Source organism: Aulonocara sp. 'chitande type north' Nkhata Bay, linkage group LG14, assembly GCF_057382095.1.
Source record: "Aulonocara sp. 'chitande type north' Nkhata Bay isolate Kocher_YH1m ecotype deep benthic linkage group LG14, A_spYH_male_GT1.1, whole genome shotgun sequence".
In the NCBI taxonomy this organism is placed as follows: domain Eukaryota; kingdom Metazoa; phylum Chordata; class Actinopteri; order Cichliformes; family Cichlidae; genus Aulonocara; species Aulonocara sp. 'chitande type north' Nkhata Bay.
The window spans coordinates 32666868-32693421 of record NC_141357.1 but is presented as its reverse complement, the minus strand read 5'-3'; the positions used below and the strand labels follow the sequence as shown (position 1 = coordinate 32693421).

At 40.2% G+C, this 26554-nt stretch overlaps 1 protein-coding gene across 3 annotated transcripts; it reads right to left on the bottom strand.

Annotated features, from left to right (window-relative positions):
• Window positions 1–9261: 9261 nt before the first annotated feature.
• nek3 (NIMA related kinase 3) lies at window positions 9262–21408 on the bottom strand. Of its 3 annotated transcripts, none has more exons than XM_086262137.1 (13): window positions 21084–21408; window positions 20658–20751; window positions 20448–20545; window positions 20282–20365; window positions 16360–16427; window positions 16192–16278; window positions 14045–14099; window positions 13766–13975; window positions 13455–13569; window positions 13150–13317; window positions 12943–13062; window positions 12731–12848; window positions 9262–12513 (listed from the first exon to the last, which is right to left on the bottom strand). In XM_086262137.1, the coding sequence occupies exons 1-13, from the start codon at window positions 21213–21215 to the stop codon at window positions 12447–12449; spliced, it is 1416 nt and encodes a 471-aa protein (XP_086118263.1). In that variant the 5' UTR covers window positions 21216–21408; the 3' UTR covers window positions 9262–12446. The 3 variants fall into 3 exon arrangements, with proteins under 3 accessions (XP_086118263.1, XP_086118264.1, XP_086118262.1); XM_086262138.1 differs by having other exon boundaries at window positions 13940–13975; XM_086262136.1 differs by having other exon boundaries at window positions 13766–14099.
• Window positions 21409–26554: the final 5146 nt, after the last annotated feature.

Sequence of the window (26554 nt, the reverse complement as noted above, 5' to 3'; positions counted from 1 at the left end):
TGAAATATTTTTCACACATGCTCACTCTTGCTGTGAGCAACCGCACCGATGATAAGACATGAGCGAGGAGCACGCACAGCATGTGAGAACAGCCAGCACACAGCCCCCTAACTTTATTGACATAGCCTGAATTCGAAGGTCAGTCGACTGCACTTTATTTATACGCCCCATACCCCATCTCCGCTTTTGAGGCCATGTGACTGAGTCAAGGCCAGGATTAAAAACCTGGGATGTTATGAAGACAAACAAGTATCTACGCAGAAGGCCGTCATCATGAACACATGACCACATGCTTACTGAGCAACATTGTAACAGTCAAAAAACCACAACGGCACGTTATGGATCTGTCACTGTGCGTGACTGTATAAGGTTGTGTAATTAGCTAATGCACTCTAACCATCAGGTTTTCACAGCACTTGATAGACGAAGCAAAGGTCAGCACAGATAGAACAGTGATGTAGGAAGCCATACAGGAAGTCACATATTTAAACCTGATTTAAACGTCTCATATTTTTATAAGCATACATTTTGCACATTGCTTCACACCTTTGTCTTTCTGTATCAGTGACTGATGCAACTTGCCATTTTATTGAAAATTTCTAAGTATGCTGCTTAATCTCATGGGTTGTGTATAAGAAAAAAAGTCAAACGCCGGTGCAAAGTCACTGTGTCAGGGATTAAACCCCTCACATGATCCCAGCAGGATCCTCTCCACAGCAGTTATCTAATCAGCTTGACCTCTCCTTCCCAGCAGGCTGCAGGATGAGAAAACACAGACACGGCACTGCTTGTCAACACAAACTGTTCAGGATTGCTCTGGTAATTTTGCATGGGAGCATTCATCAAAGTATACTGCAGTGTGACCTGTGAGTTTCTTATGCCATTGATGCAAAGATAATGCATCAATAGCAGTACCACTGAGTCTTAGACTGTAACGTGCAAAGAAAGTTTGACAAGTTTTCACATTTACCATAAAGTAGAGATACCATAATGTAAACAAGTAATTTAGGACTAGTGGTATCGTCCAAGGTCATACAAAACAGCAACAATGTTTGGGCTGTTGTACTGCCTGCATCAGGGTCATTACAGTTAATGTCAAACTGCAAGTCTTAGTAGAGACAAAAACGAGTCTGGATCTACACTTTAGCTTTAGGTTCATGTTCCCATGTGAGAAATCCAACTGTTTTTAAAATAATCCTCTGAAGGGGCTGTGTTGATGTTCTCTCAGTCTGTTTTGAGAGTCATTTCTGCTCGGACACCTACAGAGGCTTCACTGTGTGTATGTGTGTGTGTGTGCTTTTTGGGTGGGGTTGTAGTGAGATTTGGGTGAAGTTGTCACATGACAGTGACTAAATGGATGTGAGGAAAGAGGGTCTCTGTTGAGGATCATCAGCCGTTTTCCCCCCTGCATGTCTTACAGGAAACATTTAAAAAGGAAGTCGCTGTCGTGATATGGACACTGCCTGTTGTATCTACTCCAGTTTCCCACAATTCTCTCTGAATCAGCCTCATATACCATATATATCATATTTTATATTTTCAAACTCATCTTGGTTTGCTTTTTTTCTTGGAAAATTGGCATTATCATCATTATAAGAGAAGGTGGGGTGGGCACCAGGCTACTTGTCTTCAAGGCATTTTTCCTGCCTGGGAAGGAGATGGTAATAAAAGCAAAGTTTTAGCTAATGAGTTGCCAGGATGTGGTTTGAAAAAAAGAATGTTACTCATAACTACACAAGAACTTCACTCACTTATCTAAAATCAGAAGCAGCACTTAACTAATAACCAAATGTGGAATGAGTACAGTGTGTGCAGGGAGGCAGGCAAGCAGGCTAAATAACCAGACAGAAATTATCTTCCTTCACTCTCTTGTCACCTTGGACTATAAACAGGCGTTATCAACCCTTGGAGGAGTTCTGTGTCCAAATCAGCTTTTGGTTGAATAATGTCTTGGCAGTAACGTCTTGGGAATGAAACAAAGCATGACCAGCATGTTGATAAAACACTCCCTTCGTCAGGGTACCATGGTGTCTAGCAAAACATGCAGCACAAATAGCATTTGGCTCATTAGGGGAGGAAAGTTCATTCTGGTCTCCCGTATATTTCAGGAATGAAGGCAGGAAATTAAATAGAGACAATTCGACTGGATTTAACTGAAAGCGTGTGCACAAGTCACATCACTGTTCTTGTCTTTAATGACTGCATGAGTCTACCTCTAGGAATGAATACAGCCTGTTGCAGCTTGTTTTGCATTAGTACAGGTGGCAGGAACCCTGATGCAAGCATAGCCTTTCCTTTTTTGTTTTCTTTAGGTCACGAGCAGTTGTCCAAGCATTTCACTACATATCGTACTGTGTATGACTGTGTACGTGACAAATAAAATTTGAATTTGAATTTGAATTTGAAGATGATTCATGGACAACAAAACTCTATTGCTCAAACTGGGAAAACCATGCCAGGAGTTTTGGGAGAATACGAAAGGGTTAGCAAATTCTGTTACTACATTTCTTTACTTTTTTGTTTCTATGTGTGGGAAGATGCTGGTGGAAGTGTGATGGTCCCTTAAAAAATGTTGAAATACATTAGAAATGAAGCCACAGTTCAATTTCCTGTAAGACCAGAAGCAAGTCCCAGCAGGACAAGAGACATTTTTGGGAAGGGTTAACATTCTGACAAATCCTTGCAAAATCACCTGGAAATTCCTGTAAACATTAAATCACTTGCTTAGACTGGTTGGTGACAGTCAAGTATTTCATAGTTTGGGCTGACAGATTAATATCTTGGACACACCCTACTGCCTCTAAAGCTCAGTAAAGTTTGTCCCTTTCCCATGCAATAAGTGCACATACATGTAAGCTGTAACAAAACATTCAATTTTCAGCCTTTGTGTCTTAAGCCTGATCTAACATGGTGTTACAGTGTCTTTGAGAACGATAAACAAGACATTAACACTGGGTGTGTTCTGCTTGATGGGATAAGTTTGGGTTTCCTTTGCTGGAAGACCTTCCCCTGGTGACTTCTGGGGGCACGGGCAATGTCTGATCAGTCAGTGTAAAGGCATTAATCCCCACCTACAGCTTCTAACCAAAGGAAACTGCTTACTGTTGCAACTGACTATCTTGTTGGAGAAAGTAAAGGTCACTGGGCCATGCCACACACAAGACTGTATGTACTTTTAAAGTGCCCATATAGCAAATAATAATGTGCACTTAAAGACATTCAAAATGATTTCATGTCGTTATTGAATCCTTTTTTTAACTGTTGCAAACTATAATTTTCTGTTAGAAAAAGCAAAGTTTTCCTAAAGCATTACAATTTTAAAAAATAATAGTAGCTCTGTCCTTTTAAATTCTGTCAGTGAAGTGAAGCAACCTCTGCGGTTCACGAATAAAGCAAGCAATCACATACAAGAAACTTTAGTTCCTCAGCCTACTATTTGAGGAAGGCTCCAAAATGAGTGACTGCACATATGCCCAAATTTAAAGCAGACATAAAACAAATTTTCATTATTCAGGTGGCCTGCTAAGCGACAGGTGCACGCTAACTAGGTATTTAGCTGTCTGCTAGGCTTCACCTCAGCTAATTCATTAGAGTTACTGGCACTAATTAGCAGGTATCTGGAGCACATCTGTGCCATGCATCCATGTATTCTATGGATGCAACTTACTAATCAGCTTGCAAACTTGGCACACTGTACTCTCATTGCAAAACTGGAAGTCTAAGTTAAAAAAAAAAAAAAAAACAGCCCACAAACCTGTGGGTGATGTCATTTGTTCATCATGTGCATCTTTCATTTCCTTTAATCTTCTGTATGTATACTTATCAGCACATTATTGAATTTCATAGTACATTCTATAGATTGAACATATATTAGTTTATTTAGCTTTTTGTAGTAACAGGTTTATTTAGTTTGGAACATTTTTTTAAGAAGCATATGGTTACTTTTTTTTTCACAAGTTTGTGAAATTGAGAGCCCTGCTATACACTAACAGCTGTGGTAAGAAGATTGCATGTGCTCATCACTGGTGTGAATGTCCTAATATCTGTGAGCTTTTTAAAAAATAAATTGTTTGTGGTTTGGTGTATGTTGCCCAGGCTCATAGAAAACAGGTCTGGCCTGAATCCGGCATCAAGCTGGCACTGCTGACTGACTGGTGTCATGGCAGGGTGTATGTCAACCAGACGTGGGCCAGGTCTGACAATGATGGCACTATTTATGTTCCTATTTTATTATTTTAGTTAGAAGACTCAAATGCTATGTTGCAATACTATAATGATATGGTAGCCAACGTTTCAAATGCTGCTCCAGTCTGCATGTCAAGAGTGTGAATGTGTATGAATGTAGTTAGGAAGCACTCAGTTTAGAGAAAGTGTGTGATTGGGTGAATATGGCATGTTATATAGAGCACTTTGAGTAATCCGGGAGAGTAAAAAAGCGCTATATAAGAATTCAGCCATTCACTGTCTGAACAGAGTTTCGTCATGTTTATTTTGCACTATTATGTTCCGGCACATGTTGTTATTACATGACTTGATTAAGATACAAACTAGGCTGACATCTGGGTCCAGAGCTGAAACTGTTCTGGGCCAGCACAGGGCCACCAGTGTGTCTGCAACTGGCCCGTGGCTGCACACAACTTACACATGGCCCACATACCGCAAAGAATGACGGCCCTTTGGTGGCCCAGATCTGGTTTGCCAGAGGTAGTCCACACATGGGCCAGTACAGGACCACCAGTGTGTCTGCAACTGCCCTTGTGCTGGCCCATGTGTGGGCCACCTCTGGCAAACCAGATCTGGGCCACTAAAGGGCCCACATTCTTTGCAGTATGTGGGCCTTTAGTAAGCACATTGTGTGGGCCAGATCTGGGCCATACCAATTTTGTTATGTGGTTCAGTCCATGAGAGGACTCAAAATTCTAAACAGAGCTGCAAAAAGGAGATGATCTGCAAAAGTTATACTGACCTGAAATCCACCATGAACTTTTACACCTTAGTTCCATTACGCACATGACACTGCTATTATCAATAGCCCTGCAAATACCTCAGTAGGCATTCTCGAAACACATCCCTGTAGCTCATTCCCCAGTACATCCACACATAAAAGCTGACACTGACAGGTCAGCTTTGAGGTCACCGTGTTCCACATAAGGAATTTCCCCAGAGCCTCTCAGAGCACACAATACCTTCCCTCTCTTCCTCAGCAGAATTTAGTGTGCTGGAGCCACAGAAAATCACTATTCAATTCCACATTTAGCTGAACTGAATTGCTAAATTTAATTACTAAGAATTGCTACAGTTCTTAGTAAGATCCTGTTAGGTTTATTGTTTATTGTTGTTTAGTGTTGGAGTTATTTTTTTATTTTATTATTATTATTATTTTTAGCAATGATTCATTTGTCATACAAAAACATTTAAAGTTCCTCATCGAATTTAGCATGGAAAGCTTAAAATACAGCTTCCACACCCTTTTTAGCTGCGATCTTGCGGAGACAACAGATATTCTGACTTCAGATTGTGAAAATTAGGCTCATTGATCTTGCTGAGGTTATCGTCATTGCTTCAGAAACATGAGACACAATTAACCTAAGCTAAAAGACAGATGAGACGAAAATAATTCCAGCGGTCACAATAGTGACCTGAAGCATCATAATGCGCACGATCATTTCTGCTTGTTGTACATTTCCACTGCACGAGTAGCCTAGTCTGAGTTTTTCTTTAGCTTCTTCATTGCTGGCTTATATCATTTGAATAAAGTAAATTGTCTATGGAAATGGGTGGAGACTGAAGAAATACACAAGAAAACCTGAAACATTGAAGCATTCTTGTTATGCATCTCAACCACTATTTTTAAGCAAATCCTCACACAGAACAGTACATTCTTATTGTAAAACATTTGCTCTGATGCAAACACTACTCAAGCAATGTGTCACCAAAGTTACATGACTGATAAAAGAGCTTAGCCATTAACTGTCTTTCTTTACCAATTTGTGCAGGAGATTGCACTATTCTAAACTTACATAACACACATTGACACAATCAAAGCAACGAATGTTTCACTTCACACGAAGTGCTTTCATACTTGAATGGATCTGTTTGACACATTAAACCAACTTTAGTTTTTCTTAGCTAACAAAACTTTTATGTGAAAGCCAACCCAAAGCTTATTTAAAGGTAAATGAAAATTGTTACCTATAGTCAGATGAATGCACATTCTTAAGCTAAGCTTAAGATGTTTTAGCTAAAACTGTGTATGTCACCACCAGCTAGCATTATATGGAAATCATTCTGACTTCAGATTCAACTTCAAGCTTTATTAATGTTTCATGAAAAGACTTGTGAACTGTTGGGACAAGATATTTGAATCAGTATGATTTGTGTCTTTGCAGTTCATGAAATGAACAAAAACACTAAATACCAGAGGCTGCAATCTTGCTGATGATGCTGCAATTACTGCTCAGTTTTTTCCCCTTTTAAGCTATCCCTGTGAACTGCAGACTTAACTATGAAGAAAACACAAATATGATTCAAATCCATTGTTGATCACAGTGATTCTATCACTATGATTAATGAGAGTATCTTAGTTGTGTCAGTAATTTGTATAATATTCATTTTTTAAAGTCCAGTAGTGTATGAGAATCTATGGGAATCAGTTGTTTTTCATGCCTGAAGAAATGTTTGTATTTTTCTCATTCATCGAATTCAGTGTCAAACATATAGGTCTGAGGCCCTCTTCACTGTGGGTGTTCACAATGAATCATCTTCACAATTCGGTTAGTCACATGATATAGGCTAAGCAGTGGGTGATACATGCTGCTTCATTCAAGAGATGTAGAGTATGCAAAAACATAAGTGTCACGTTAAGGTCAGTGAGGTGGAAAAAAAGAGCGTTGTTGAAGGTGTTGTTTCGACAGTGTTTTTTCAACAGTGCTGTTTCCGCAATATCAGAAGTGTTGTTCTTTTTTGTCAAGGGAGACCAGTGCACAAAACAACAGCCACATAATAAACATTATGTATGATTGCAACATGCAACATGCAAATATGTGAGTATTAGGGACACCTTGCTCATAATGGGTCGGCCCCTCTTTTGCCTTCAACAAACCAGTTGGTCTGAGCTTTGTGACACGGACTGTGCTGGAAGCAGTCATCGGAAGATGGGCACACTGTGGTGATCCATAAATGGATGGACATGGTCAGCTTTCGCTCAGGAAGTAGAGCATGTCATCTACAAACTGGGAGGTTGGTGGTTTGATCCTCGGCTGCTTCAGTTTGCATGCCAAATATCCCTAGGCAAGATACTAACACCAAGTTGCTCTCTGATGCATCTGTTGGAGTATGAATGTTAGATAAAAAGCACTTAGAATAAAAAAGTGTTATATATTTTTAGGTAGCATATATATTTGTGTTTATTTTGGACCATTCTCTCCAAACTCTAATTGGAAAACCACATCATTTTCTAAAATATTCAGAGCAGCCTGTCTGGCCCCAGCAACCATGCCACATCTAAATAACTGAAAATTCAAAATAATTTAAATAACCTTCCTTGCTCATTCAGATGCTAGCTTCAACTTCAGATGGTCATTTAAACCACGTTTACACACCTAAACCTACAGTTCTTCTGCCATATGATTGGCTGGTATAGATGTTCGAATTTAAGAGCGGTTGAACAAACGTGCCTAGCAGTGGCTGATGAGAGGATGAGAGAGGAGACAGCAGAGCCTATGACCTTACTTAAAGGTGGTCCAACTCATCAGGAGTTAACAGGCGTTTAAGTTACGAACAATAGCAGCATTTATAACAACGAATGACTCTCCAACCTGCCTGGAGCCAGCAGTGTCCCACTTCACATAACCCGGGATCCAGATTTAACTGTTCTTGACCTTTTTACTTTGAGCAGCTGATGAATTGTGCAGCTCCATGACAAAGCCCTGCTTGGCTACGCCAGTCTCATATTGTCTGATACATCACTACAAAACACAGGCAAAAGACAATGGAGGGTCACTGCAAAGGGCTTGAAATAATCATAACAATGACAGCTTCCATATTTATAGTTGCAAAGAGACTCCCAACTGCAGCGCCTAAGTGCTTTGTTATTAACAGGAAGAGCGGCTCCCCATGAAGAATAAACAATACTCCTCTTTACTGGGTGAGTCATGACAGAAGGTTTCATGGTCTGCTGCTATGCACTGAGGCTACAAATGTCCACTAGCTATAGCGCAGAAACGTTGCTACATTTATATAAAACAAACAAAGAGTAAAACAGCAAATTATTATTACTGTTTTTGCTCTGATAGTTTGCTCTGAATAAGAAAACTGAGAGAGGAATCTATCAGAAAATGCCTTTCTAAGCATCAGTAGCCAGACTGAGATCACTGGGTCATCTTGCATCTGCACAGCTCTTCCTGAGTGAAACTGGGGGTGTTCAAAAAGGAGGCCACAAAAACAGGGAGACAAAAGGGGAATAAGGGACAGCGGCAGATAGGAAGTCAATTTTTCATCAAGGGTGATGACAGCAGCTGAGGGTCGAAGTGTGGACAATCTCCCAACCAGGCATAATGAAAGGTCTTTTGTGCATCATTTGATAAGAATGGGTGGTACTGGACGATAATGTGTATAATGACACCACACCACACCACACCTTGGGTCATGTGATGAGGCACATTATCAATAACAGGTCAACGATTTGGTCTTGGAACTGAAGAAGCTTCTCAAATGAGAGTTAAGAAATATCTTGAAGAAACTTAAAGAAGTCCAGTCGCTTTTCTTGACCATGACCTGGATGACTGACAACCTACACAGACATACGTGCTTCTGGATTGTTTGCTATCAGGTCACCCGGATGAGCAGGAAGAAAATCGGTGAGGGAACTCAGATTAGGGCCTGAACAATAGCTAGAAGTGCAGCTTCACTACAGATCCGAGCATATAATGAAAAACCGGAAACAGCACGTTTCAAAGTGAGTACATTAGAATGAGAGCAAGGAAATGCTACATCACTATGCACGCCTCGGTATTTTCTGATGTTTTCATATGTGGTGCTCAGCTTGCGTGCAAGGAACAAACTAGGGCCTTGTGGTTTTGATCATACTTCAACAAAAAAGGTGTCACCAAATGTTCACAAACACACTGCACCAAGGTGGCAGGTTACAAAAGTGATAGGAAATCACTGTAGATAGTTGCCCTTCTCGGTGTATGTTTTAGTCAAACCACTGAGTCACAGCAGCAGACACACTATTTTCACAATGACCTCACAAACCCAATCTTAAGTGCAGGAGTTTTGAACAATTTATTTAAACAGCTTTTTTATTTCTTTTTTTTTTTCTGGCACATTTATACAGCAGACATGTCTGTTGGAGACAGCACATACGTCCTTCCTGCAAGAGGAAACCTCTGTTCATGTTCATTTCCTTTTGCACCAGTAGTTAAATGAGGTGGACAAATCAGGTATACCTGGCACTTGCAAACAAACAATGCTTTATTGTTTAGATTTCTTTGAAACTCTGGTTTTAAATGCAATTTTTGTTTTAATATTATAAAAAATTATACTGGCAAGAAACTTTTAAAAAATGAAATAATTTATAAGGAAATTTGAATACAGCAGGTAGAGGACACACTTACATGGCATGAGAAAAGAGACTGCAGTAACTTACAAGTGATTCAATGCAGTGTAGAGAATCATATCTCGTTGCTGCAAAAGTAGGTGCTCTTTTCATTGTTCAAACGTGAACATTTTTCGGGATTGTTTATATCCTTTTGCAGTGTTTCACATATTTCTTGAAGGCTGTTCCTCCTTTTCCCCAGACATTATTTCTTGCTTCAGGGCCTGTGTTAGTCTACCTTCCTCTTTTAAATACTGAATAATAATAATCTGATATGTATGGAAGTTAGGCAAGATACTTGCCCAATTTCACTTTTTTCTTCTTCCTTAAAACCTTGTGTGTGGTATTGGCAGCTTGCACTTGATCATAATCAGGCTCGGATATTTTTGTGGATATCTTTGTGGATATTTTTTTAAAAGACATGATTTAAGATGCAATCTCTGATCTATCCAACACCTTGAATGAATGCCTGTATTATTGCTCCCCTCACGTCCATACTTGACTAACTGGGCTATTATTTCCCTGTGTGAGGCCTGGCCAGGTTCCTGCCAAACATGTTTTTTATTTCCACTGAAGAAAGTTTTGTTTGCTTATAGCAAAGCTCAATTTTCCAGATATGTTTTTCCAAGCAATATTGTACATGTAATTCACTGGTTGTAAATTTTACTTTATGTGCATTACCACTGCTGCACTACTGAGCGGTACATTTACTTCACCTCCTTAGTATTCCTGCAACTTTGCTTCCCCTCTTGACTGATTTCTAGTTAGTCACTGATCTTCGTGCATCCTCTGTCTTTGTGATATCACTCATGTGAGATTAACTGGAAGTCATAGGTTTGCTCACCTTAGTTTCAGTAAACTGAAGTAAACTGAAACTAAGCAAGTGATCATTTGCTGCAAACCTCTGAGTTTCAGTCTGAGTTCAGTCTTTGTACTCATATTGGATGTTCATAAGGAAATACTTATATTATATTTATAGCTATTACTGTTAATCCTAAATTCTCAGAGGTGGCAGAAGTTCAGACAGCCAGTATAAACTCTTTTAGACAAATTCATACACCTCCAACCCCTCAGTTTATAAGACCAATACATAAAGACACTTCCCGGTTCATCATGGCCAGTGGTGGGAGACCCTTCTATCTGCAGGACACAGACCATGATGAAGTTGCAGCTCTGCTATGATACATCACATTACATGTATCTTTTCCAAACATGCACATCTATGCTATGGAGGTGCTTTTTTTTCTATTTCTAAAAAGCAGGGGGGGATGAACTGTGAGCACTGGAGAGGGGATTCATTGTGCCCTCGTGATAAGGGTTGAGCTTCCTCAGTGAAACACATCGTGGGCAGATATCTGGTAAAAGATACCATGGAGCGCTCATGTCAGCCACTAGGAGTTCTAAGTTACTGAAAGAACTTTAGCAGCTGGATAATCCAGCTCTGGTGTGACTGTTGGTGAATCATTGTGGTTTTGTTGACTCAACGGGCTGTAGTATCCCTATCCTGCTCAGCCCAAACTGTAATGGGCAAGGCTTGGGTTAAGTCTGTCTGTAGCCAAACATGTGGCTGTTCTATTGTCTGGTCCTATTCCGTCAGGCTTCTCATTTGGCAAACCAAATACAGTAACATGTTCCACTTGCTCCTTTGTATTTATAACGTCTTTATGCAGCATGGGGACTCACTGATTTATTTCACTGCCACTGCTAATTAGAAGCTTAATCGCATCTGAAACAATGGTTATCATTTTGTATTTTCTAATTCGTTTTTATTTTTATTTCATTTTTGACTTTTTGTTTTCACTTCAGTTTAGATTTAGTATCCAGAGTGGGTTTGCTCGTTTCAGTTCGGGTTTTGTTTTGTTTGAAAATTGCTTCTTTTTTTTTGGTCAGTGTTAAGATAAGTAGTATTATTGTATGGAGTGCATATGTCAGAGGTAAACTGAGGAAAATCAGCACGGGGATTAAAAAAAAAAACCCTTTATGAAAGCAGTTGACAGACATCTTATAAGAATACAAAATCTCAATAGACAAGTCCATCAAAGCCTCATCAGGGGAACTGATAACAAATTTTACCAAACAAAGAAAGTCTGAAACTAAAGCTATTTTCTACATATTTTCCCATATTTTATTTTATTCTGGTTAGTCTTCTAAGTTCACAAAACCATTTCAGTTATTTTTTTCTTTTCCCATAAGTCTGGTTTTTAATCTTATTTTGTTACCTAAACACATTTTTTCACATCTAATTTTAGTTTTTAGTTTATTTTACCAAACTTTAATTACCCTGATCTGAACCACACGATAGCGTTTCCCATTCCACACAATGGGATCCCAAAGGGATTCCAACTCCACCTAGTGGTACATAAACCAAATAGAGTGCAGGAAGGATGGGCCCTGTAAGCACTCACTAGAAAATGAAAAAACAACAAAGCAGCTGAAAATACCAGATATGTGGTTTGTTTAGTCACAAGAATAAAAGCCATATAACAGCAACAAGATGTTTAGTCTGCTTTTGATATCGCAAAAGAAACAGACTTCAAAAGGTGCAGGCGGGCTCAAATTGGTGCGACTGCATGGAGACATAACCTTTCTGACTCTAATATTTCCTGTTTTCCGAACAAGCCAAACAGAAGCTTCCCAGTGGCCTCAAATTGCAAGGAATGTTTATCACTGCTAACCTGAGGCGAACACAACTTATTAAACAGAGCACACAAAACTTCTAAACATCTTTATGTGCACAAGGTTTTCTGACAGCAAGCTGAAAAATAAACACAGTTAAAATTTTAGTGTGTTGTTGCAGCATTTAAAAGTTAACCTTTCCTTTTTTACAGGCTCAGAAGGAAAAAAGGTCTTAGTGTTCCAAAAATATTTTCTCAGCTTCATCCATCCAGTCACATGGAGATTCCTCTTCAAAGTCCCTGCAGTGAGAGGACCAACAAAGTCAACACAATTTAAGAACTATACTTTCATTCAGTATCCTTCCCATTTCAGTCTTTTTCTCACCCTGTTCACATTAAAATCAATTAAAACACTGCTGTAACTATTTCCCTTTATGTCCAGATGCTGTACAACATCATCTAATATGCTCTGCATTAATGCTGGGATATTAAACAACAATATGTCAGGGTTACTTACGTGTCTTCATCATCAGAGCGTGGCTGCAGTCGGTCCTCGTCTATAACCAGCTCTTGTTCGGGCCCATCCGTGTCATCACCCTGAGGATGGGAGAGTGGTCCCAACAGAGGGTCTTCACCTGAACAACACCACAATGATGAACACATTAAAGATTTCAGTTGGGCTATCTACAGCTTATATTGAGATAAGAGTCTGCTCACAGATCAGCAGACCTCTGTTTATTATGAAGGTGCTGGAGGCTTTGCTCAGCTGAGCCTTCTCCAGCAGACTCAGAAGCCTCTCAGGAGGATTCCTTTCCCATCGTCTTCTCTGCCTGCTGTCCTCTGGCTCCCCTGCAACAGAATGCTTTGGTTTGGCATTTCAGTCTCCGCCGCTTATTTTTGCACCTTTCAGGAAATGAAATTCTGCTGCTACCATACCTTCATGAGTAGAACTTGTGAAGGTCCAGCCAGTTGATGTCACGCTGTCAGATGAAACCAGACTGGCATTAGCTAACACCTGCAGCACGGTGTCTGATGGCTCAGTAGACCACTGCTTTCGAGGGGCGGGGTCTCTGCTTTCGAAGCAGCTTTTTGATAAGTCCATACCTGATTTAAAGGGTTATTTAGGACATATTTTGATGACAAACCATACAGTCTTAAGAACAAATTCAGTAATGTAACCCTGCCAGCAGTGCAACAGTAGATCATTTTCTTCAACATAACATTGTTAGCTTTGACTCCACCTTCAGATGTTGATGTTTTTATTAAACTCTTCTCTCCCAGAAGACGAGCCACATTCTTTCCCTCCTCTCTGTTCCATCGACCTGTATGCCTCGCCTGCTCCTCCCTCTCTGAGGCCTGTAAAAGATTCAAAACACCGCCCTGAATCAAATGCACAGCACGAGCTCTGCGGCCATCTGAACAAACAAAGGGTCCACATTGGATTACCACAGCTGGCAAAGTTGCGTAAGAGTTTAAATTCTCATGCTACCATTAGGTCAAAACAGCAAGTGACTGTGATGAATGTGCAGCCCTAAAATCAGGTTCAACATACTGATTTTCCCTGGGAGGGCAGGTGTGTACGCAAGAGTTTAGAAACCCTGTGAGAGGTCAGGATGGTGTGCAGGGACGGTCTGTCTTTCGGGTTTGTCTTGAACATCTGCTTGACCAAGTACTGCAACTCATAAGGAAGATGACTGGGGAGGGGAGGGTATGCACCCCGGCACACCTTAAGAATCAGACTCTTCCAGCTGGATGCCTGGAACTGGACACAGGAGAAAAGCGTGAAGACACAACAAACCACACTGTGCATGAAGTGTGGAGGAGGGAGTACCGGGTGTCGCAGGGTGCAGAGCTCGTACAGGACGCAGCCTAGAGACCACACATCACTGCAGAACACACAAAGGGAGAAATGGTTATTCATTCACACCAGACATTTCATCATGTACTGGCAGAGTCAGAGAGAACTGGTTAACCCATGCATGAGTTACACAATCACTGCTGAGCCCCTTTAGTCAGAGAACTCAAACTAAATCAGAGACTGAAAATAACATGTAAATGTATGCTGTCAGGGAAAAAAAGCCTGCAGAGAGACTCTAAGCCGGGGGTTCTCAAAGTTTTAATGACTTAGTCCCACTTTAAGAAGCCAGAATATGACTTAACTTTTAGTTAGTCTTTGCACTGTCTCTCTACAGAGGATGACAGTGTTTTATGTTGCTATTTCTTCATTTTATTCAGTCACTTTTTGTTCTGGTACATAGTTGTTATTCATGTATTACTCAAGTGAGTGTTACAGTGCTTGATGCTAGCTGTATACGTCAGTGTTAGGAATGTTCAGTCGGCTATGATGGCAAGAACAGAAGAGTTGGGTTTGAAAAGAGATGATCCCTTGGTATCATTCTGCCCTGCTCTATCGTAACACGACATGAAGTGTGGCTGAATGAAATGTGCAGCGGCAGACTCGAGGGCCACTCGAGGGCTAGCACTTGGTGATCCAAGTCCTTTAAGATCTCTGGATATTTTTGTAGTGCAGATTTCACACATACTTTCAATAACTACTGTAGGCATTCCAATGAACTATAATTATCACATACAGTAATTCCGCATATACGCACAAATATGTACACACACTCTGCAGGTGCTCTACTGTCACCATAGTTTGACCAGATTTGGTTCGGGCATGTCCCTTTTTAAAAATAAAAACCACACAGTTGGTTAAACAGATGTATTATTTGTATGTACAGTCATGGCACAAAGTTGATTTTTCAGATTTTCTTTAGATTATTTTTACATGTTTTTTTTTTGATATTGTGAATAACACAAGGGTTCTGTGAGATTCAAAACATTTTTATTGGCAAACAAATAAAAATTTAGTATGGGCAGTGACAGCACTGCCAACAATTTTTGCACACAACTGTAGACTATTCTAGCATAGGTTCCTGTTTCTTTTCTCATCGATCTAGTTACTATTAATCCGTATTCACAAATTTTATTCATGTAGAAAACATGCCCAGAAACTCTTGTTAGCACATTTTAGTCAATTCATACACTCACCGGCTATTTTAGTGGGTACATGACGGCCTGCTGAAAACGGGAATCAAAATGGGGAAGAAAGGAGATTTAAATGTAAATGTGGCACGTTAGCGCCAGACAGACTATACTGTATATTTTAAAAACTGCTGATCTGCTGGGATTTTTCTGACACAACTACCTCTGGGTTTACAGAGAATAGTCAGAAAAAAGAGAAAATATCTAGCAAGCATAATTTCCTTGGGTCAGAATGACTTATTGATGCCAAAGGTCAGAGGAGAATGGCCAGACTGCTTTGAGCTGATAGGAAGGCAACAGTAAATCAAATAATCACTTACTACAACCAAAGTATGCTGAACAGGATCTCTGAACGTGCAAAATGTTGAACATGAAAATGCTGCGCCACAGCAGGAGAATAAATACACCGAGTGCCACTCTTGTCAGCAAAAAACAGGAAACCGAGGCCACAATTCACACCAAAATTGAACAACATAGATTAGGAAAATATTGTGCGGTCTTACAAGTCTCAATTTCTGCTGCCACATTTGGATGGCATGATCTGAATCTGGCATGAGCAGCATGAAAACATGCTAATCTCCTGTTCAGCAGCATGCTGAGCAGGAGATTTGCAGCACAGGTGTTCAGTTGGCAAATCTGCAGCAACTGTGTTGCTATAATGTTAATATGGACAAAAACTTTGAGAAACCCTCCACCCTCCTATTGAATTAAAGCAGTTCTGAGGGTAAAAGGGGTTTTAACCCAGTCATAGCAAGCTGTACCTAATGAAGTGGTTGGTGAGTGTATATTTACATTTCTGCTTTTAACATTTCTTGTTACAATGGCACACATTTTCTAAGCACAGACACTGATCTATGGAGAAGAAACATAATTTCATCTTTATATTGTTTAATATAAACCGGAGGATCCAGCCGAACGCTCACAGTAGCATACCTCTTATTGTTGTACGGCTTATTGTCCCAGATTTCTGGTGCCACATAATACGGAGTTCCAACATATGCATGAGCGTAAGCCTTCGAGCTGGAACAAATTTACAATCAAATTTAAAATCGACAAACTCAACATTAACTTTAAAAAGCTGAACAGCATCAGGTTCTTTACCTGTTCAAAATACAGGCTGAGCCAAAGTCTCCAAGCTTGACTGTCCCATTATCGGTCAGGAAAATGTTCTGGGTGAGGATGAAAGATAAGTGATGATTTAACATGACACAAGCTATAAGTACAGCCAATTATGGCAAAATGAGATTATATCACATAGATGGGTTGTAATGTTTCTGATCTGGATCAGCAGTTTCATTTTTGTTCATTTCATTCAACACACAACCAAGCAAAATGATTCCGATTTGGATTCAATTGTGCTTGCCTGACATGAAATTCACTGATCCACACCACCGGGATATACAGCAATGACATTGGAATGTCATTCGGGCTGGAGAAGTGTACTCAGATGGTAACAAAGACTGGGAAGGTAGTCAGAATTGAGGAAATCACACTACCAGATGGCAACACTGCAGACATAGAGGACAGCTACAAGTATCTGGGGATCCCACAGGCAAATGTTTATCCATGAAGAGGCTGCTAGGAAAGCTGCAACCATGAAGTACCCGCAGAGAGTCAGGCAAGTCCTGAGAAATCAGCTGAACAATAAGAACAAGATCCGGGCTATCAACACCTACGCTCCGCCCGTGAGCAGGTACCTTGCTGGGATAATAACCTGGCCAAAGGAGAAGATAGAAGCCACTGACATCAAAACCAGGAAGCTCCCCACCATGCATGGAGGATTCACCCCAAGTCCAGCACCCTGAGGCTATACGCTAAGCGGAAGGAAGGAGGCCGGGGAATGGTGAGTGTCAGTACCACAATCCAGGATGAGACAATGAACATCCACAAATACATCAGGAAGATGGCCCCAACTCACCGCGTGCTCAGTGAATACCAGGCAGCAGAAACCCAAGAAAAGGAGGAAGAAGAGGAACCACCATGGAAGGATAGGCCCCTGCACGGTATGTACCAGAGGCAGATAGAGGAAGTGGCTGACATCGAGAAGTCCTACAAGTGGCTGAACAAAGCTGGACTGAAAGCAGCACAGAGGCACTAATCATGGCAGCACAGGAACAAGCTCTGAGCACAAGATCCATAGAGGCTGGGGTCTATCACACCAGGCAAGACCCCAGGTGCAGGCTGTGTAAAGATGCCTCTGAGACAATCCAGCACATAACAGCAGGGTGCAAGATGCTAGTAGCCTGCTGCAATAGATGTAGGCTGCCGGGGAATTCCCATGATGCATTGAGTTTTTCCTTTCCAGTCACCTTTCTCACTCACTATGTATTAATAGCAGTGTTGGGACTAACGCGTTATTAAGTAACGCGTTACAGTAACTACGTTATTATTGTGGTAACCACGGTAACTAGTTATTATGCCAAAATCAGGAACGCGTTACTCGTTACTGGGATTTAGATAGGGTCGTTACTCGTTACTTCGTGTGGTGGCATCGCGGAGTTTCCACAGATTCAGTAACATTAGCAAGTGGTGGAGGCAGCAGGTGGATGAAGGAAAAGGGACGCAGAAGGAAAAGAGACCCGAGGCAGCCGCCGGTCCAAGTGTGAACTGAACTTCAGGTAAGAAGTTATGACCTGCAGTCTCTCTGGGTCAGATATGAACCAAGTTTAGGTGGAGTTTATTTTCGTTATTCTGACTTTTTCCGTACTGCGTGCTAGCTAGCATGACGGAGTTTCTATACAGCTGGGTGGTGCTATGAAGTTAATGATGTTGAACCTTATTTTGTTCATAAGTTATTAGAGTTGCAACCGTCCCGTCTGGTATTCAGAGAAAATATTACGCGTTTCTTATTGAGGTGAAAAGGAACAGTTTGTCCCGTAATTCAGCTACAATGAAAAAGGCACAAAGCTGGAGTTATTCTGTGTCTTTACGCTGCACAGCTGCCTCTTCTTCTCTCATTCTCCCCCCTCCCTCTCCCGTTTCTACTTCAGTCATGAAAACTGATCAATGATCAGCTGATCGGCTCTCTTGTTTGTTTATCGCCCACTTTGCGCCGAAAGAGGAAACCAGCGGATGTCGCGCTAAACAACAGCAGCACGTTTAAGCTTGATCAGCTGCTGTTAGAATTTATTTAATATTAATTTCTAGTATCAGCTGATGTTTGCTGGAGCCACAGCTGTAAAAAAAAAGCTGCTGGTCATAATATGGTTTGGTTATCTGGTGAGAGGGAAACATGAAGATGAAACCAGGAGATGTCCTTACTGGATCATCAGAGCTGAGCAGGTGATGGAGAAACAGGTTTACCTTTTAGGTGACATGAATGAGTTGAAGGGAAGTTATGAACTGTTTCTGAGAGACAAATAACCCCAGGATCCTTTTTTAGGTAGCTGACAGCTGGTAACTGTGCAGGTGCGGATCTAGCAAAGTGTGGCCAAGGGGGCATGTAGGGCATTAACAGGGAATGGGGGGCACAAAGAAATACTTTTCTTTCTTATTCTCATTTAAAATGTCTAGCTTTTAAAAAATAATTATCTGAATCTTACAACAAACGATTGATAGATTGATGCATATATACCATCAAAACAGTGTACATCACTGTCACAACAGTGTTTGTTTTCATTCAAAAGGCTTTATGATTTTTCCTATAATGGTGGGCCAGTTTCTAGTCAAAATGCCCGGGCCAATTTTCTTTCCCAGTCCAGCCCTGTATGCAGCTCATCTGCAGTCTGGTGTTACCTACATCTTCCTATTCAGAAGGCAGAATTTCTGAGTTCTGAGTACAATCGAAAACACCACGACTGCAGTTTTTGTGTTGGATGTAAAAGGCGCACATGACTCTGTGACGTAGGCTAGAATCATGGCAGCAGTCAATGACGGTCCAGGCGTGGGATTTCTCTCGTGGAAATATGCACGTTATCATATCCTTTCTATTGGTAGGTGGCACAGTGCACTTGTGGCAAGTAAGCAAGCTAGAAGACTGGCAAAGTTATGGAAGAAACACATTAACAAGAGAATTCTGAGTAAAACCAAAGTTACTTTCCCTAGTAACTAGTTACTTTGAAAGTAACGAGTAACTTGAAGTAACTGAGTTACTTTTGAGAGAAGTAACTAGTAATGTAACTAAGTTACTATTTTAAAGTAACTTACCCAACACTGATTAATAGACCTCTCTGCATTGAATCATATCTGTTATTAACCTCTGTCTCTCTTCCACAGCATGTCTTTATCCTGTCTTCCTTCTCTCACCCCAACCGGTCGCAGCAGATGGCCGCCCCTCCCTGAGCCTGGTTCTGCCGGAGGTTTCTTCCTGTTAAAAGGGAGTTTTTCCTTCCCACTGTCGCCAAAGTGCTTGCTCATAGGGGGTCATATGATTGTTGGGTTTTTCTCTGTATCTATGAAGCGCCTTGAGGCGACTTTTGTTGTGATTTGGCGCTATATAAATAAAATTGAATTGAAATTGAATAGTATACAGAAACATCTGTGCCGAATATGGCCTGGAAGTTCCGAGGTCAAAATCAGACACGCCCCCTAGGGCGAGCTAAGATCCTGTGGGACTTCCAGATACAGACGGACAAAATGGCAGTAACATCAGGAAGAAGGAACACAAGAAGCTAGAGAAGTAGCACGGGGTCAGAGAAGAGCTCAAGAAGATGAGAAGGGTGAAGGTAACAGTGGTCCAAGTGGTAATTGGAGGACTAGGTGCAGTGACTCCTAAGCACAGTCACTGTCTATAGGTCTGTTGCATATTTTTTACACACTGGGCTAAAATATGCTGATCATGGATACCTTTTTTTAAGATGTAATTTAGCTGAAATCTGGAATTACAGAGCTGAATTTGTTCAGTAAATGCTACCGAGTGACATGAGTGTTCAAACTGAGAGAACTGAGAGAACAAACATAGGAAATCTGATTCTTCTCTCTATGTTGAAGGCAGGTTTGACCTGAATGAACCAGAAGACACATTCATTAATGTACCCTGAACAAAGTAAAATGCATAAGCTAGAAAACCTAGACGTGACTGTACCTTGGATTTCAGATCTCTGTGCAGAACTCGCTGATCATGGATATGCTTTGCACCTGCGCACATTTCAGCGAACCACTTCAAGATCTGAAAAAAGAATTTAAAAACCCAATGAAACACAAGTAGGGAAGGGTAATTGTGATCATGAGTGCAGGAAGTCAGGACGTACATTATCAACACTGAACTGGTTTGACTTCTGTTGCTTAATCCTCTGGAGCAGATCTCCTCCGCTGCAGTACTCCATAACAATCCACAGGAGTTCATCAGCTAAACAAACACAATCACACATGCTATTTTGAAATCCAAACAATCGTAACTGTATGCTCATAAAAGGTTTGCAATGACTTTTAAAGCGAGTGATATTCGTGTGTACGATTACCCTCGAATGCCTCCCTGAAAGCCACAATATTAGGATGTTTCATTCTGGACAGCAGGATGGCTTCCCTCCTCGAATTCTCCAGTTTGGACTGATTCTATAAAAATGCAAATGCAAACATGATTGTATTCCATACAGCGCGAAACAAAACAAACAAACAAAGGCAGGCTGACAACAAACAGCTTCCATGTCTCAGTGTAAGCAGCAATCTGGCAGGTTATCAGCAAGGCGCAAAAAACGAAACTAAACTCAAATAAAATAAAAAATTTCCATATCCGACCCCAGGCTGCAACATCACGCCTGGAATTCCAACAAGTCTTATTTTACTTGAATGTTTTATAATCATCACAGTTTCGGGGGAAGATTTGAATCAGACTGATCCGTTTGCTCCAAACAGGTGAGGACATTCCCTCCTTTCCTTGCACATACCTTTGGCAGCTGAATCTCCTTCACCACATATTTTTCCTGACTGCTTTTACACCGCACTAACACGGCCCGGCCAAACGAGCCTTCACCGATCACTTTAACAAGTGAGTATTTCTCCATCGATCTTCTCCACATAAAAGACAAAGAGGGAAAGAGAAAGAGCACACTGGGGGAAATAACTACAGCGGGATGAGCCGATGGAGCCGACCCTTCACATCACTGCTTTTTTTAAGCCGCGTGTGATCGTACAGGGATTTTTTTTTACAATACATACAGAAGAATACCGTCCCAAAATAACCTCCACCTAGACTAGTGCGGTTTATCTGGCCACTACTTCCTTATTATTATATGACGTAGGGCGAGGCGCCACTGTGCTACCCAGCGTGACCGCTAGATGGCAGAACACAACCTCGAAAACAGACTAATAGTTTCATATGTCGTGCAGTGATATTGTAAAAGCATTGTAACAAATTTAGCAGTAGTTTTTTTTAAATGTAACACTATGCATTTGCTTAAAGTTGTATTATATGGTATTATGATTCTATATTATATTTGTATTTGAGAAAAAATATTTTTAACTAATAAAAAGTGATGTTAATAGCTGAACAGCCATGTAATAATAACTCTTTGAATACCAACACTTGTTTCCTCGACATCATATACACTTCCATGGAAATATTAATTAATTAATTAATCAAATAAAGTGCTGGGACCCAGTTAGGTACTGATAGTGAGGCAGACAGCTTTACTTGTGAATCACAAGCATATTAAGCTGAAGTAAAACACATGTGTGTGCGTGCAGGGTAATGACATGGAAGAAGAGGTCCACAATGAATTAATGGAAATGAAACGGACTGTCACTATTCATCATAATGAAACGACTGGTTTGATATAATAGTTCTGATCAGGTAACTGAAGTTTTTGAGTTTAACCCCTCAAGCAAGGAAGTCCACCATAAATGATCCTGTTTTTCATTTCTTAGCAAATGCAATACAAAAAAACTGGCAACCAACCAACAAAAATGACTACAAAAACACATTAAATGTTAATAATCATGACTTTGCCCCCCCCCCCCCCCTCTTTTTTTTTTTTTTTTTTTTTTTTAACGAAAACGCTTATTTGAAGGTAGGTAGGTATTTGTGGAGGACAGGGGCCTGTTTACTACTATGTTACATCATCCCTCCTTTTGACAACATGCAGTAAGGCTCTGAGCTGCGGTGGCCAGTTGTGTTCTAGTTTTGAAAGTGAAATCTTTTCCTATTCTTCCTATTTCAGTTTCTCAACAGTTCAAGGGCATGCTTGTGTCATATCTTTTTGTTTCATTATGCATCAAATGATCACAGTGGGTGACGGGTCTGGACTGCAGGCAGGCCAGCTGAGACTTGAAGTCTTTCACCACAGAGACATGCTGCTGTTATATGTGGAGAATGTAATTTGGCATTGCCTTGCTGAAATAAGCAAACCTGTTGCTGAAAATGGTGGAATCGTTTGGCAATAGTGATTTATCATTATGTCACTGCATCCCAGTACCAGGTGGTAGCAAGCTGAATGGGACCTCTCCACTTTGCGTGTGTTTGAGCTGTAGAAGGAAGCCAGAATCACAGACGAGAGGAAAACATGCAAAGTCCAGACAGAAAGACCCCAGCAAGATGGATTCAAACCCAGGACCTTCTTTGCTTTGAGGCAGTAATTCCAAATACAATTAATATTGACAGTAGATATTGGATAGCTTCCACTGCGCAGCTGTCAGTCTTCAGTGTAGTGCTGCCTCAGGATATGAAGCTGTGAAGATTTTTATTATTATTTATTTATTTATTTGAGCGTTTTTGGCATTCGCCTGCAGAGATTTTTTTTTTCAGATTCTCTTAATCCTTTAATGATATTATGTGCCACAGATAAGGAATTATTTGCCATTTTCCCATTTCTACTTGATAATATTACAGTCACATTGTTGCATTGTTCCTTACGCTGAATTCACAGGCTGGTGAAGCACCCCCCTCCTAGCTTTACTTCTAAAAGACTTGACGTCTGTATGATTTTTACACCCAGCCATGTTTCTAATTAACCTTGTTAGTTGTGAGATATTCCACCGGATGTCAGATTCTTTATAAAAAACAATGCAATCCATCATTTTTACTTGTTTACACTCATGTACATAAGCTATAAAAGTCTAAATATAAGATCCTGCCAGTACAGCGTTTTGAAATCAGTCTACAGAGCATCACACCAGCTTAAGCATCCATGTGAGAGTCTGCTAATTAACTTCCAGATGGCAATGAATGAACTGGTGTGTAAATGTGTAAATTGTGCAAGGAAAGAAAGTGTCATTTGTAGCTCAGGAGTTGGAAGTTGAGCACACACCTCTGCTGTGCTTTAATGATCAGCAGAATCCCCCAAACAGCATCTTCTGCGTTTACCATAGAACCACAAATTATTTGTTTCATTACCTTCTGATATGCTTCCCCCTCTTTGGTATCGCTCTGGTTGCACCTATTAGCAAATAGCTGATCCTCCTCAGGAGGAAAATAAAGACAGTTACGAATTATGGTCCGACAGTTTGTTTACAGCTTCTGGATTATGCTGCACAAGCTGTTTGGGGAAATGTGATGGACATTTTCCCTTATTTTGGCACATATAATGATGTCTCATTTAGTCTGGAAAGAAGCCCTGACAAACTCTCAGTAGAGCCTATACTGATAAATGGTTGGGGGACTATATGCAGCATGGAAGAGCTATCTCTTTATGACAAGCTGTTAACTTTGCATTACAGAATTTAAAGGTAAATCAGAAAACCGATGAAGTTCAGCCTCTTGCTGGTGATTTCATCTACTTCCACAGAATAGTGTTTCTCCAATAAAACTAAAAACATGCTTTAAATACAAAGTTTGTTGGCCACCAGAGGACCAAACTGTAAAAGTTTGTTTTTCTCTGACAGAGCTATTTTACATCACATTAAACGTTTGATTTGCGAGGTATTTGCTGATTCTATATGAAGGGCCTTGCTGTAGGCGTTTGTGGTATCAGACCGTATCAGATGCTGTGACTCATCTAATTTGTGCTGCTTCATAATTGATGGACGGCTGGCATGAAGCAGCTGTGGGGCAATAAAAATTAAAAATTAGCTTACAGGTTTCTCAATTCAGGATTTAGGCGCTGTATGATATATGGACAGGATCATGGAGGACATCAAAGTGAAATACAGTCTACAGTGCAATACATTTACATTTCATGTTCTTGAAAGAGAATACAAAAACACAGGCCAAGGAACAAAAATGACAAAGAAAACCTGTATTGATGACCTTCTTTCACTGTAATATATTTTAAGAGAAATTATGTCATGAAATTTAAGCTTCATTTAATTTTTTATGTTTGACATTATAAGTGGAATACACCTTTTGTAACAAAAAAAAAAAACCTTGATGTCTTGCCAATTTAATTTCTAGGAGAAGCTTATAGTATATTGAAAGCCATCAAATGTTCGGTCGTGGGAACAATTTGAAATCCATTGTCAGTGAAGGTGAATGTTTAAGTCCATCAGGGAACCATAAACCTGCATAAGATGTAATATGCAGTGTTTAAATTTAAAAAGAAAAAAAGCAGGGCATGAAATACCGCTGCAATATATTGTAACAACAGTGCATTGCCCAGGTGGCATTAGTATGAGAAAGTTAGGACAGTAATAAATCTTCAAATTGAATGCTCTGAGCAGCTTTGTTTAATAAAAACAGCAAATTATAAGGAGCAAGCATTTTTTTTAAAAAAAATTCATTGATATAAGCTACTTCATGGAGGAAATATTAAAGATGATGAGTACAATATCTTCAAACCATTGTTTCATTACCCACAGCTGTAAGCTACTCAGCTGTTCAAACAGAATTGGATTGAATGAATTCAATCCAATGATCAGCCATCAAAGAAGCAAGACTATGATTCAATGCACCGTGTGGGTGATGAAGGGCAGATCTAAAGTTCACCTGAATTATAAAGTCCATTTGAGAGACATAAAGCAACACTTTATCACCGTCCTTTCCCTCAGGCCACAGTGCTGTCCTTCAGATAATTATCTGGGATATTTTTCACCTTGCCCCTCTTTCTTGTTACACTGTCCTCAAAGATAATTATCCTTCACATATTTTTGGATTTGAATCCTACTGAGTAAAAAAGGACAGGCTAAACAGTCTAAAGAGAATATATTCATTCACTTACTAAAGCCCCATATTCAAAATCCCACAAAATTAAAGAATAGATCCATTATAAGAAACTATTAATTAAAATACCGATTTCCTAGGTGGTTAATACCAATGCAACATTTTCAGTAGTAACTGCTTAGATGTTGCTGCCATCCAAAGAATCAAAAGAGAAATCTGTGGATGTTTTGTGAAACACTGTGTATCATATTTAAAGGTGAATGGCTAGGAGATTTAAAGAAGCAGTATCTCTTTGGGCACTGAAGGAAAAAAGATACGCCTATGAAGCAGGAAAGGGAAAAATATCTACAAAATAGTATAAAATGACCAAACTAAAGCTATGTAATCTAAAAATTGTACTTCATTACAGAGGTGAGTATATGTGGTGTGGTACTTTCCTTAATGCGCACTCTAATGTTCACATCATCCTGGGTGACATTAGTGGTTGAGAGCTTCTGTGGCAGTTCAAAGAAACTTAACAGCACATTTAAGACATACAGGAAGTGGGGAAAGACATAACAATATCATTATCAGACAACTAAATCACCTAAACAGCTTCAGTGGAATGCCTAGACCTATGTGAGCTCAAGAATGAAAGATAAATGCATTTTTCCCCCCAGAGATAATGAACCAAATATAGCACGGGCCACTTCTGCAAAATGAAAGAAAGTTCATAAAATGTATATAGTAGCGGGATAATGTTCGTAATCAGAGCAGACGTTCAACAAAACAGCATCCAAAAAAGGGAACACGTTTCTGAGTGTGTAAAGAGATAGACGCCAAGATATCGAAGACATCGAGATGAAAAGAAACCATGACTGATTTTCCAGGTTAGCTGGAGAACGAAACAAGGGCTGATTTTTGTCATCCCGAAGCAGTAAGAATTGACACACCTACAAATAAAAACCTCCGAAATAGCATGAGAAATATATCATAGACGTCATGGGATTTTGTGCTGCTGGTACACCATGTGCAGTCATGTGATGTTTTGCAGAGGTACTATTCTAGTGCTTATAGACTTTTGCAGTATTTTGGAACATTTACCACACAACCACCAGAATGCCAGAGGAAGTTACCTCATAAACTCAGAGTACCAGCATCAGGGAGCAGTTCCCGGAGGAAAATTTTGCTGCTAACAATAGCTGTTTTCTTTTCCATTCCTCTGGTCTGGTATTTTTCACTGGGAAAGTGTATTATTTTTCACTTGATCTGGAGACAAATATCCAGCTCTAAAGCTTGTTGATTTTTGACTCTCGCTGTCTCTACTAAGTGGAATCAGGTGTGTGA

What these genes read in the sequence shown, in the direction of transcription:
- nek3 (XM_086262136.1), bottom strand. Translation starts at nt 21,215, where the DNA reads ATGTGGAGAAGATCGATGGAGAAATACTCACTTGTTAAAGTGATCGGT. An exon ending in ACAGAGATCTGAAATCCAAG is followed by an intron (nt 16,428 to 20,281) that starts GTACAGTCACGT and finishes ATCCTCACCCAG; the next exon opens with AACATTTTCCTGACCGATAA. An exon ending in TGCCCTCCCAGGGAAAATCA is followed by an intron (nt 13,570 to 13,765) that starts GTATGTTGAACC and finishes AATCTTTTACAG; the next exon opens with GCCTCAGAGAGGGAGGAGCA.